Source organism: Salminus brasiliensis, chromosome 9 (assembly GCF_030463535.1).
Source record: "Salminus brasiliensis chromosome 9, fSalBra1.hap2, whole genome shotgun sequence".
In the NCBI taxonomy this organism is placed as follows: domain Eukaryota; kingdom Metazoa; phylum Chordata; class Actinopteri; order Characiformes; family Bryconidae; genus Salminus; species Salminus brasiliensis.
In genome coordinates this window covers 15,477,909-15,490,343 of record NC_132886.1, presented here as the reverse complement: position 1 = coordinate 15,490,343, position 12,435 = coordinate 15,477,909, and the positions used below count along the sequence as shown (strand labels likewise).

At 39.3% G+C, this 12,435-nt stretch overlaps 1 protein-coding gene across 1 annotated transcript; it reads right to left on the bottom strand.

The window, feature by feature from the left end:
- Positions 1-8,158: 8,158 nt before the first annotated feature.
- On the bottom strand, positions 8,159-11,926 carry nagk (N-acetylglucosamine kinase). The gene is made up of 10 exons (XM_072686768.1): positions 11,755-11,926; positions 10,886-10,970; positions 10,646-10,744; positions 10,408-10,549; positions 10,146-10,256; positions 9,926-10,038; positions 9,440-9,527; positions 9,213-9,310; positions 9,028-9,106; positions 8,159-8,783 (listed from the first exon to the last, which is right to left on the bottom strand). Exons 1-10 carry the CDS (start codon positions 11,781-11,783, stop codon positions 8,593-8,595), a joined length of 1,035 nt encoding a protein of 344 aa, XP_072542869.1. The 5' UTR covers positions 11,784-11,926; the 3' UTR covers positions 8,159-8,592.
- Positions 11,927-12,435: the final 509 nt, after the last annotated feature.

Genomic DNA, 12,435 nt, shown 5'->3' with positions numbered 1-12,435 from the left:
CCCGGTTGAGCCATTTCTTGTGTTATCTACTTCATTGTTTGCTCAGTCACAGATGTTGAAATGCAACACAACAGCATTGTGCAACTATTTTTTTAAATGTGTAATGTTGGAGGATGTTGCAAATTCTGCAGTTTTGGTTTTCCCTGACTAATGACTTAATAACTTAATGACTAAAATGTGCTGTAACACTTTTTTAATCAAGCCCATTACTGAAAGCCTTTTGACCCCTAAAGCTGCAAAAAGATTAAAAATACATCAGCCATTATTGGCTAATATGGTGTTTTGATATTTTTAGTCAGTTTTCTGAGAAGAGCATCACTGCCAGACACTGCTAGTTCTAGGACAACCTGTTGCTACATAAACTAGGCCTTGTTACCGCAGCTTTTCCTATGCTAGTGTTTACGGCAGTGGAGCGCCAAGTAGGGGAGTAAGTATCCATGCTAATCCAAAAGAAGCAGCCCTGCTGTTTGGCTGATCACAGATGTCCTGTAACATAGCCTAGCAAATGACCAAGTGTCCTATTAGCACAGCTAGTGAGATCATAGCCAGGTGGTTAGCATTAGCCTAAGGTCATGAGGTCATGAGTGGACGTTGGAGAAAGGGGATGGCAAAAGCCTGCTTTTTTCCCCCCTCCTTAACCTGTCAAAAAGAGAACTCTAGTTTTATTTTGAGGAGCAATAAGGTGTGGGTTTTTTTTTTGTTTTTGTTTGTTTGGGTTTTTTTGGGTTTTTTTTTTTATTTATGAGACCCAACAAAAGTCACCTACTTTGTACAGCAAAGAAGTAAAAAGATGTGGTGCCTGAAAACCTATAGTGTTGTGGCACTCCCTCCAGGACTTGAGCTGGACCGTCATCGGTCAGCCATCAGCATTTAAGGTGTGAAGTTTTCCGTTTCGGACAGCTTGGCACATTCTTTGTTTTGAACAGGAGCAGTTGTTCCAGACTAGCTACTGTGTCCTATTGGTCTTGACAGCACTTAATTGGTGAAGTGACTTCATGGTCAGAGGGTTTGGCAGCCGTTATAATTAGAAATACTCATCACTACTTCTAATGCTACTACAGTGAAACAAAGACATAGCAAGGACATAGCTAAACTTGTGCTCAGAGTCTTCAGTTATTGTTTCTTTCTTCTTTTTTTTTCAGCGACACTACAAGGCTAATATAACAGACTTCCTTTACGTACTAGCTACATTAGCCTTGTAGCTTCAGAGCAAAGCTAAAGCAAAAGTATTGGGACACCTACTCATTCTTTTTTTTTTTTTTTTTTTTTTTTTTTTCCCCCCTTAAATCAAGGACATTGTCCTGCTTTGGTTGGAGTAACTGTCTCTACTGTCTAGAAAGACTTTCTACTAGGTTTTGGAGCATTGCTGTCAGGATTTGATTGCATTCAACAACAAAAGCATTAATATGATCAGGATGGTAGATGATCACCATTCCACCATATCCCCCAACCCCCTGGCTTATCCCAAAAGTATTAAATGAAGAACCACTCATCCAGAAATGCCATTCCACTGCTCCACAGCTCAATGCTGGTGGGCTTTATACCTTCTAGCCCATGACTGGCATTAAACATGAACCTACTGGCAGCATGCCTATCTGCTTCACTTCTCAACAGAGACTAAACAAGTAGTTTGGGTGCATTTGCACATCTGTGTCAGCAATATGTGCAACTTTAAAGTAGTTTAAAGGAATGCATTCATTAGCAGGGGTGTCCACAAATATTTGGACAAAATATATATTAAAAATATATTAATGTTTTTTTTTAAGCTGTGTAGAATCTATTATTTAAAATAATAAATTATTTAAAATAATTTAAAGGATAAAAAAAAGGATTCAGAGCAAATGCTTATATCCAGCCAGGCTATATTTTGGATGTTTTGTTTGTTTGGGTGTAACCTTTTATATGAGATATGAACAGTCTAGACATACTTTCATATGTAACGGCAGGTTCCTTTGTTAGACAACAACTGTGAAACTACTAATGGGTAAGATCTGAGGCTGAGAAGTGAGCAAACATGTTGATGAGAAGCATTGGGCTGGGAATTTATTATATATATATATATATATATATATATATATATATATATATATATATATATATATATATATATATATATATATATACACACACACATACACGGACTGCTGCATGTTTACAATTTTGTGATCACTGTGGTGTGATGTCCTTATTGTAATTGGTCCAGTATTCAGAGCAGAGGCTCCTGTGCTTGAGTACAGTGGCAGGGATGGTGGGAAGAAATGAGGTCACAGTGGGTGCAGTCCCCTGTGCAACGCAGGGAGCAGAGACCCTCTGCAGGAAGCCAAACTTATCTGCATACTCTGACACCCACAGAGAGGAGACAGCTACAGACACTGCAGTATCTATACTACGGTTCTATAATAATGAAAGCAACATTTTTAAACACAGTAAGTTAATTGATGGTTAATAAGAAACTGATTATAGATGTGATTATATATTCTAATAAAATAATTATCTACAGCTCTGCTCATCATTCTGGATGCATCTTGCATGCATCATTATACATAAACAGTCATAAACTAACAGTACCTCACTGAGTGAGTGTATGTGTGTGTGTGACTGCTGGTGCTGTGGGAAATTACCAGTGTGTGCTCTATTTGTTGGAGCGATGAGACTCTGTGCTTCAGGCTGTCCTTCTGGGCGGTAAAGCTGTGTGTGTAGGTGGTGGCATTCTCCCAGGACATCCCTCCTTCCAGAGAACCAACAAGTATTCAACAGTGGAAGCAGAAGGGGTTCTTTGAATTATAGAGATATGTCTATTTAGAACCACCAAGAAATATTACAGCAAATACCTCTCACTGTGAGATGGTCCTTTATTCTTGGTCATAAACTACATTAACTTTGAATACTGGATGGTAGTAAACACTCACACATACAGACTGTGAACCTATTGGCACCTTGTCTAATGCCAGAGGTGGTCTAGAGGGGTAAAAAAAAAAAACCCCGCATTGAGCGGTGGAGCAGTGGAACTGTGTTCTCTGGAATGATGGTTGGTGCTCCATCTAATACTTCTGGAAGATGTTGGGGAGTTGGTGATGAGAAGGGGTAGTGATCATCCAACATCCCAACATCCTAACCTCACTTTCATTGAATGCAATGAAATCCTTACAGCAATGCTCCACAATGTAGTAGGGAGCCTTACATATAATATAATTTAGACAAAACATTGACTGAGCAGGTGTCCCAATATTTGTTTATTGGTCTTGCCTTATGTGGACGTTCTTTAAACATTTGAAAGGATCTTTAAACTCACACGCCTCATTTTCAAAAATGTTTATTTAAAAATGAACTGTTGAAATGAATGTGGTTCTTCAATGGTGTCACTGTGAAGAACCTGTTTCTGAGAGTTATTTTTAAGAGTTTAGAATATGGTATTAATGGTGGTGAGTGTTCACTCATTTATATTCATACTAAATGTAAATTGATGGAGAATGTTTGCTAGGAGACACCTCTGGTTGCTTATTTGTATGTGTGTGTACATCCTCAGTACCTTTGCTGGAGTGTGTGACTGGGTGTTGAAGTAGCAGGTGATTAGGTGTTCAAGCCTAGCTGAGAAACAGAGGTCCTGCAAGAAATCCTCATAAGAGCTTCCCTTCCACCCTCGTTCTCGCTCCTGGAGAACTGCCCCACTTGCTATAAGACCACAGATAACTGTCAGAAAAATGCCAGATTTCTGCTTGATCACTACTGTGAATGAATATCTTCGCTCTTTTGTGTTGTTCCTTTTCACAAGGAGAATGTACAACTTTTTTGGCTATTATTTTTTACTTCAATTCCATACTGACCTTCAGTTCACCTTTCATACTGACCCAAAAAATGGCAAAATAAGCAACGACTACAGTTCATTTGGATTCAGTTTGACTTGGCATCAAGCCTGCAAAGACAGTTCAGGCCTACAGTGAATTTTAAAACCTGCAGCAGCAGCCAAGAGAGCATTAGAGTTCAAATGTTACATCTTAAGTAGGCTATAAACTAACCTTCACTCTACACTGCATTTTGAATAAGGGAGCTGGAGCTGTTTTTACACAATTTACGCAATTTGTGTCATGCTGTAATTGGTGGAAATAAGCTTTTACTATGTTTATGCAATTCCTGCAGATTTTTTAGGGGCACTCGGCGCGAATGGTGCGAATCTTCCATTCAACCACCTCCCAAATGGTGTTCAATGGCATTCTGAGCCAGTCACTGAGAATTTCGCTCAAACTAGATTCCACTCGGCACAGCTCAAAAGAGAATTTTATATATTTTCAACACATATTTATGTGGAAGATTCACTCAGTATCACAATAAAATAATTCAGATACTGTCGATTTCCCCCCTTAACATTTTATACACAAGAATGGGAGAAGACGTTTAACATGGATCACTTCCTTGTGCATGTTTCCATCAAAGGAAGTGACATTGTTGAGTGCAGGTCACGTCTTTTTAATTAGAACTGTTTGCAGATTTTATGCAGTTTCATATCAGAGATAACAGAGCTAACCAGTGGGACAGCGGGACAGATATTGTTTTTATTTACTGAAATGAGATATTCTACAGATATTCAACAGATATTCAGTGTCACTGACTTTATAACTGTTAATAGAGGGTGTAGACACAAAACACTGAAAGCTAGAGCTGTAATTCATGTAAAATGTACAAATTCAGGAGGCGAAGACAGTCAATACTGTGTGGGCTGGGAGTCATTTAGTTCATATTTTGTGTATAGATTGTGTCTAAAATATCCATGAAGCATTATTAATAGTGAAAATTTGATCTCTTAAACTCTTTGAAACCATCGCTGGTTCATGGCTTTTTTCTCCACTTTGCATTGCTTTGCTTGTAGTTCCTGATTAGTAATCCTTAGGGTGTCATAACATTTTAGAGCATAAGGGGTTAATGCAGTATTATTATTCAAAACTGATTCAGTAAAGATTGTGTTTTTGGAAAAATAATAAAAGGTTTATCTGGGATACGTGAGCTGTGCTGCCACTTCTAGAATGATCCATATGAGAGGGTTAAAAGGATTATTTAAAAGCAATAAACTTTGACTAAAAAAAAAATGAATTCAAATGCACTCCAAATTGACTTACACTAGTCATCTTTGTTCCTATTAATCCACAGTCTTAGTCAAACATTTCCCAGCCATGTTCTTATTAGTGTCACTATTAATGAGACACATTATTAGCTCTTTATCCGCCTGGTATCCCCTTCAGTCTTAAATTTCCTAATGGCGGCTTATGGATTATCTCAGAATGTGGACTATGAAAATGACTTCATCTAATGGGTGACTGATACAGTTTATTTTGAGATTTATTGACTTTTGATTGAGCAAAGTAACATGATCTGGTTTATAGGCCTGAAATGCATGCTGGACTGCAGTTGCATGGCCTTGAATAGCCAGATGGGTGAAATAAGACTGAACAGTTGTTCTGCTGACGCAATGTTAGCCTTTACTCTACAACTTCAGACCAATGTTGACTTTACGATTACCTTCGCTGCCTCCAATGTCTGGAAGTCTGCTAGCGTCCACAGCGGTTTCCCTGGTGACTGGCGTTGGTCTCCTTAATGCTTGTGACTTCTCTCCATGCTTACCTGCAGCAGGGTGGGGTGGACTGGCTGAAGAAGAAGAAAAAGAAGAAGAAGATGAGGATGGTTTAGTTTGTGGTCTTCAGAAGGCGTGGAGAGGACATCCTGAGATGGAGGATAGGCTTTTCCAGAAAGGTCAGGGTGCTCTAGTCACCTCAGCCCCGCTAGCATGGAGGTCCTTGCCTTTTTTCTAAGACAGAGACCACTGTGGATTTTCTGTGAACAAATAGAACACAATGGAGATGAGTGCATTGCTAATTCTGATCAGTAATGGCATTAGCCTTTAGTGCTGTGACTCATGGATGATTATAAGACCTCAGCAGCTCAGCTGACCTTTCAGTCTATATAGGAGTATATTAGAATAGAGCATATTTGTGTGCTTTTTATGGGACAAGACTATGATTACATTAAGAGGTCTGGAATGAGCAACGATGTCTAGGTTGTCCCCTCTAGTGGTTCAACACTGCTACTGCAATCTTGTATATTTCTGGGCTATTTCTATTAGATGCATGCCAACATTTACACCATACCTATGAGATGCAACCAAAGGGTCAAGCTGATACTATTCAGAGTTAACACTAGACACTAGAGTTCTTTCATTTTTAACTGAATTAACTGGTGCTTGGAAATTACTTCAATTATAATGCCACTTGTGCTTAAATGTAATATCTATCCTGTGCCATATATATCAACCACTCCCCAGAAGTAACGCCCCACCTATGAATCTTCTTATCTTCATAGTATTTTTCAAAAGGCAGAAGGGGTGGAGAACAACTGATAGCTGGAGTGCTCTGATAAGCTACATCAACCATGATAGTAGTCAGTCCAGTTCAAAGACTAAAAACAGTACAACTGGCCACATTCTGTAGCCTTTACAAACATGTAGAGAGGCATGTGGTTTGGTAAAAAGGAGCTATTTACTCCTGGTTAAAGCACCTTAGTTGGCCCATGACTATCTGGACTCTTTATGGACTTCTACAGTGGATTAAAATGAAAGTAAAGGAGATACAAACGTTATTATTGCAGGTGATATGTCTTTCATAACATATAAAATACACAAAAAAGCCTGTTCAAATGGTGTTGCACTGGATTGTTTATTAGTACTAAGACCTTGATTAGCTGCAGTGAAGCATTCTAGCCAACAAGCGCATGTGGGGCTCACACGAGTGGACTGAGTGGGCTCTGAGTGGGTTTGTACATGCCTTTTTGCCGGGACCCAGTTGGACTTCCCATGTACAATGGGACCCATGTTTAACCCCTCCTGGTCTCACCACTGACCCTTGTGGGCATCCATTCGTTAGGCCAAAATATAACCTGTGGACAAAAATGTTCCAGTTCCTAGTTGGGCTACCGATACAGGCCCCACATGGACATATTAGCTGAGACATCACTGATTGTAATTAGGAACCGTCAGCTGAATCAAATGTACAAGCTTTATGCATTCTCTTATGCAAGACTCTTCAAACTTTGAACTAACAGCAACCATGATCTGAACTGTGGAGGTCAAGATGAGATGTACAAGACCAGGAAAACTCTCAAAAAACACAAATCAAAACTCAATTTCAAAACAATTTGACTGCCAAGAACCTGCAGCGTTGCTGGTACCAGCATAATCTTCATAAGAAGAAAAAAAAAAGTACCTGGGACCTCATCACAACACATTTAAAATGTGCTACAGAACATTTAGAGACACCAAAAGTTAGTTTGAGCCCAGATCTCCTAAACCAAAATTAATTACATTTCTGCATGTATTGTTTTTTGTTTTGTTTTTTTGAGTAACCACCATTTGTCATCATAGTTCTCCTTGTTGCATCTAATGAAGCATTAATAGCGTTAGTAAAATACATCTAGCACTGGGTAGGACAATGTGACTTACTCTGCAACAGAACCACACAATGTGACTGTCAAAACTAAGTCAAAACTAATATTTCCTGTCTGAGCAAAAGTATGCATACTTCAAGGGCGTTGGTGAGTGGAGGCTTCGGACAAGGCTGAGGTTTGAGCTGGCATATCTTTCATGAGCATTGCTGCAAGTGTTTTCTAGTTTCGTCTTTGACTAAGGGCCACAGGTGGATGTAACCTATGGAACACTGAAACACACCAGACCTCTTGTCCTCTAAACATGGTAGCTTTCTCCAGGATGCACTTTCACAAATTCACATTAGATTAAGATTAATAAAGTGTTAGAAACTGCCAAATTGTCTGTATCCAAAGCTTACCTCAGGCAGGAAACCATGTGTTACCCCTTTATCAGATGCTCAGACCTACGAAGAGGAGAGTAGAGGAATGATGTACCAGAGCACTCTCACCGTCTTCAGAGATCAGTTGTAGAATCTTGAGGTGATGTCACAATACTGTGGTGTTTCGATGTATCTCTCCGTTGCATTATGACATCATAGTCTAGTTCTGAACCATAATTCCTATTCGTTTTGATAACGTCTTAAGACACGACTTCAGAGACAGCCTCATGGGTTTACTGATTGAAATGATTTAACAAAATGCTTTTTCACTTTAAGCCTGACAAGAACAGATCACATATCCATACACACGGTTCCATAAAGTGGCTCTTGCAGAGGTTTATTATGAGATAAGTTTACATACTGTATAAAAATACAAAACATATACAGCATTTTACAGTTTGACGTACATCTCAGCCACAGGACACCTGTCCTATTCTACACCTTTTTTTTGAGTATTCAAGCAAGTACTTTATTTTCCATAGCTATTTAACTACACATCCTATAACCCTAATGTTTTCAGATAGAACAGGAAGGTATATAATTGTGACTATTAGGCAGCTGCAAACTGAATGCCACCTATTTGTTAGATTAACAAATAGATCATTAAAAAAGTGAAGTGTGCATTCTGACTGCATGGAAGTGACTATAAACTGGTGTCTACTGAACTATAATGGGACTGGAGATGCATCTTCTAATTGAAGTCCGGTTCACTTGATTGGTCCTCTTTGATACATATTCATCCGAGTCACTCCTTTTTGAAAGAGTGGCTAAAGAACACACTGGCACTAGTGGAGTAGTCCACGGGGACAGTGACCCCTGCATTCTGAGCCCCCAGCTTGGCACCACCCAAAGCAGCTGACTGGCACAAGGTAAGAAGGCTATACTTTTGGAAGTGCCTGTAACCAGCTTGGGCCTGAGACAGTACTTGAGTGAAACCTGCAAAACAAAGAAACCACAGAGACACCACAGTATCCTGTAAGATGAGTGTGGGTTTCACAGGTCTTTCAGGAGTTTCATAAGCAGGCCTTCACTTTGATTGTACTGTTAATTTGCCTTTAACCTACTATGCATTAGTACTTGTGTAGCCAGAGTGGTTTTAGACTGTTTTAAAGCTTTCCAACTGTTGCTACCGAGAAATAGTCGTCAAGTTGTGATTGAACACTGCTTTGACAACACTCACCATCCTTCATAAGCTCCCAGCTCTTCCATACAGACCCCTCACACAGAATAGGCAATCCCAACTCACCAGAGAACAGCTCCTTTAACAGAAAGAGATGGACAGAGTAAGTGAGTGAGTGAGAGTCTATTATGCCCATGTGCATGCAGAATGGTTGCTGAATTGTTTAATTGGGCAATATGTCAAACCTGGTGTGCTTTGGGAAGAACTGCTACAATGTGCTGTGCCAGAACTTTACCAGCCTGGGTAAATACATAGCGACAGAGGGCATCATCTGCATTGGCACCTGAAACAGACACATATGTGGATATATATGTACATCCAGACAAGTGGATCCAATATTCACTCATGGCAGAATATTGGTTTTACAATGCACCCATTATAATCTTCTGTTTGCACACCCTCTGAGCAGTACCTTCAGCAAGTCTTATACAGAACCCTGCAAAGTGTGATTTCTGGAAGTTTCTGTACAGGTGAGGGAGCATGCCCATCAGATCTGACACCTGGAGGAGAATATAAGAGATTTTGACAGGTCAAAAGAATATAATATAAACAACTACTGATTAAAAACTGCAGTGAACAGGGGTTTAACAGGGAATGTATGCAGTGCTTTTGGTGCAGTGCATTCATTGTACAGTGTAACTGCTTGTTTCTGCTGTGCATATGACAATAAACTCTTGAATCTTGAAGGTGGCAAAATTAATGCAATGCATTTTAATTATTTTAATTAATCATATCACAGATTTGTGGCTGCTGCATAACCAACAACATTCAGGATATTTTCAAATTGTAGTCGTTCAAAAGGGCTTTTTGACTGTCTATAGTTCACTACTTATACCCCAAAGTAACAGAGTCCAATCAAACTGTGGTGAAAATGTCATCGTCAAGGCAGATCACTAACCTGGAAATACTCTTCCATGGCCTTTCTAACATAGGTGATATCATGTGGAGGCATTACTAGGCTGTCACGGGCATCAAACACTATTTTTACAGCAAGATGAGAGATCCAAAATGCTAGCAAACGAGAAAGCGCGCGCAAGAGAGAGACAATCAGAAACAGAAATGATAGAAATTATGAACAGTAATGATGTTCCTATAAGAAGGTACAGTGGGAAGATTACCTGATCCCTCATCCCCCATCATGTGACCCCATCCCCCACAGCCCACTTGAGTGCCATCGGGATTCACCAGCTTACAGTTAGAACCAGTGCCTGATATCACCACTATTCCCCCTGCAGAGATGGAAAATCTACATGTTTTTTATGTCTTGGCAAGTGTATTGCTATGTCAAATCTGTGTGTCAATCAAATGAATCAATGAAATAGTCCCATTTCATGTTTAAATTCCATGATGCTAATATGTACCTAACTGCCGATACAGTACCATGATCAGTTGCTGTTGCCATGGCACCAATGGCATCGGTTGTAATGTAATAGCTTTTGCTGAGCTTGGGAAATCTTTCTGCCATGTCATCAATCAGTTTTTGAATGGCAGCCTTCTGCTCCCCACCACTCAGTGACATGCCCTATGGACAGGACACACACATACATGCCATATTTGTAGTTAGAACCACTTACAATATTAAAAACTGACTTATGACTGAAGTTCAGTTTACACTCACCAGTGAATGAATGGGTGAGTCTGGGTCCAACCCCGCACTGATCTTTGCCTTCTGGATCATGTCATTGATACCCTCGATACACTTATCAGCGCCAACCAACTAAAGAACAGAGCAGAGGGGGAAAACAAATCACTTGAAATAAATGTGAATACATGAAAACACACAGACAGACAGACACACACACACACACACACACACACACATTAAAAATATTCTCTAAGGTAACACTTTCTCACTCACCCAGTGGTTTGTGCATGGTCCATCTATCTCAGCAAGAATATCCCCTGTAGCAGAGAGCAGAACTGCATTGGAGTGAGTCCCACCCCTATTAGAAAAGACAAATTAGTACAGGATCAGATATCAGTTAAAACCAAATAAGTACAAGATCAGTAAACGGTTCAAGCCAGTTAGTACAGGATCAGTAAACAATAAAAAACGGTTAGTACAGGATCAATAAACAATAAAGACTGGTTAGTACAGGAACAGTAAACAATAAAGACTGGTTAGTACAGGATCAGTAAACTATAAAGACCTGTTAGTACAGGATCAGTAAACTATAAAGACTGGTTAGTAATCAGCAAACAATAAAGACTGGTTAGTACAGGATCAGTAAACTATAAAGACTGGTTAGTACAGGATCAGTAAACTATAAAGACCGGTTAGTAATCAGCAAAATATAAAGACCGGTTAGTACAGGATCAGTAAACTATAAAGACCGGTTAGTACAGGATCAGTAAACTATAAAGACCGGTTAGTACAGGATCAGCAAACTATAAAGACCGGTTAGTACAGGATCAGCAAACTATAAAGACCGGTTAGTACAGGATCAGCAAACTATAAAGACCTGTTAGTACAGGATCAGTAAACTATAAAGACCGGATGATTTATGTAATCAGGATGAGACAGGATGAATTAGCTAGCTCATTTATTCAACATACTCAACAAGCACTAGGGCTTCCACTTCCTCAGATGAAAATCATAGAAACAAATTTCAGGCAGCCGTCTTATCAAATGCACTACACTCGCACAATTTTTTGTCGATTGTGCACCGTAATAAAATCCAAATACAGTAAAAATATTAATAGTTAGGTCTTTTAATAATAACTTACCCTTCCACTCCACCATAGACCGCACTCATCTCTGCTGCTTCCTGTTTCTGTCATGTGACACCGGCATGATCAAACCAGCTCGACCAATCAGCTCGTCGCATAGATGAACTAGACTTTGGATCCTTCAGTTTATAGCTCTGTTTTATTGCCGTCTTTCTTATCAAGCTCCTGTTTACAGCTACGCAGTTGGACCTGTCGGCAGATTCTTCCTTTATGGGACTGACCCACAAGATACCGTTATGAACCTACTTTAGTTATAATTTTCTAATAATAATTATTATTATAATGATGTTCTTCGTCAGACTACAGGCTAAACCCTGATTTGATCAACTGTATAAACTATAAGTGCAACACGCTGATATTTTTAGTTGTTAATTTGTTTATATATATATTTTTTAATCCGTGTGTTGCTATGTACGAGTTTACAAATGAAGACATGCTGCAAACGCTAATGTGTTTGTACTACCACTAGATGGCGGTATGCGTCCTTAAATTAGACTAGACTGCAGTGTGAAGGCCTTCTATATCCAGGGCTAGTGAGTGTTAATGAAGCCTTACTGCATCAACATTTCAAACATTTTATTAGATTTATTTTTTTTTTTATAAAGAATTGCAATGTGTTCTCCAGTGCAGACGATTCTTTAGTAGTATTAGATCATGCAGTGATCTGAAGTGTTAAGT

What these genes read in the sequence shown, in the direction of transcription:
- nagk (XM_072686768.1), bottom strand. Translation starts at nt 11,783, where the DNA reads ATGAGTGCGGTCTATGGTGGAGTGGAAGG. An exon ending in GGCAACAGCAACTGATCATG is followed by an intron (nt 10,257 to 10,407) that starts GTACTGTATCGG and finishes CCATCTCTGCAG; the next exon opens with GGGGAATAGTGGTGATATCA. An exon ending in TTCTTCCCAAAGCACACCAG is followed by an intron (nt 9,107 to 9,212) that starts GTTTGACATATT and finishes TTTCTGTTAAAG; the next exon opens with GAGCTGTTCTCTGGTGAGTT.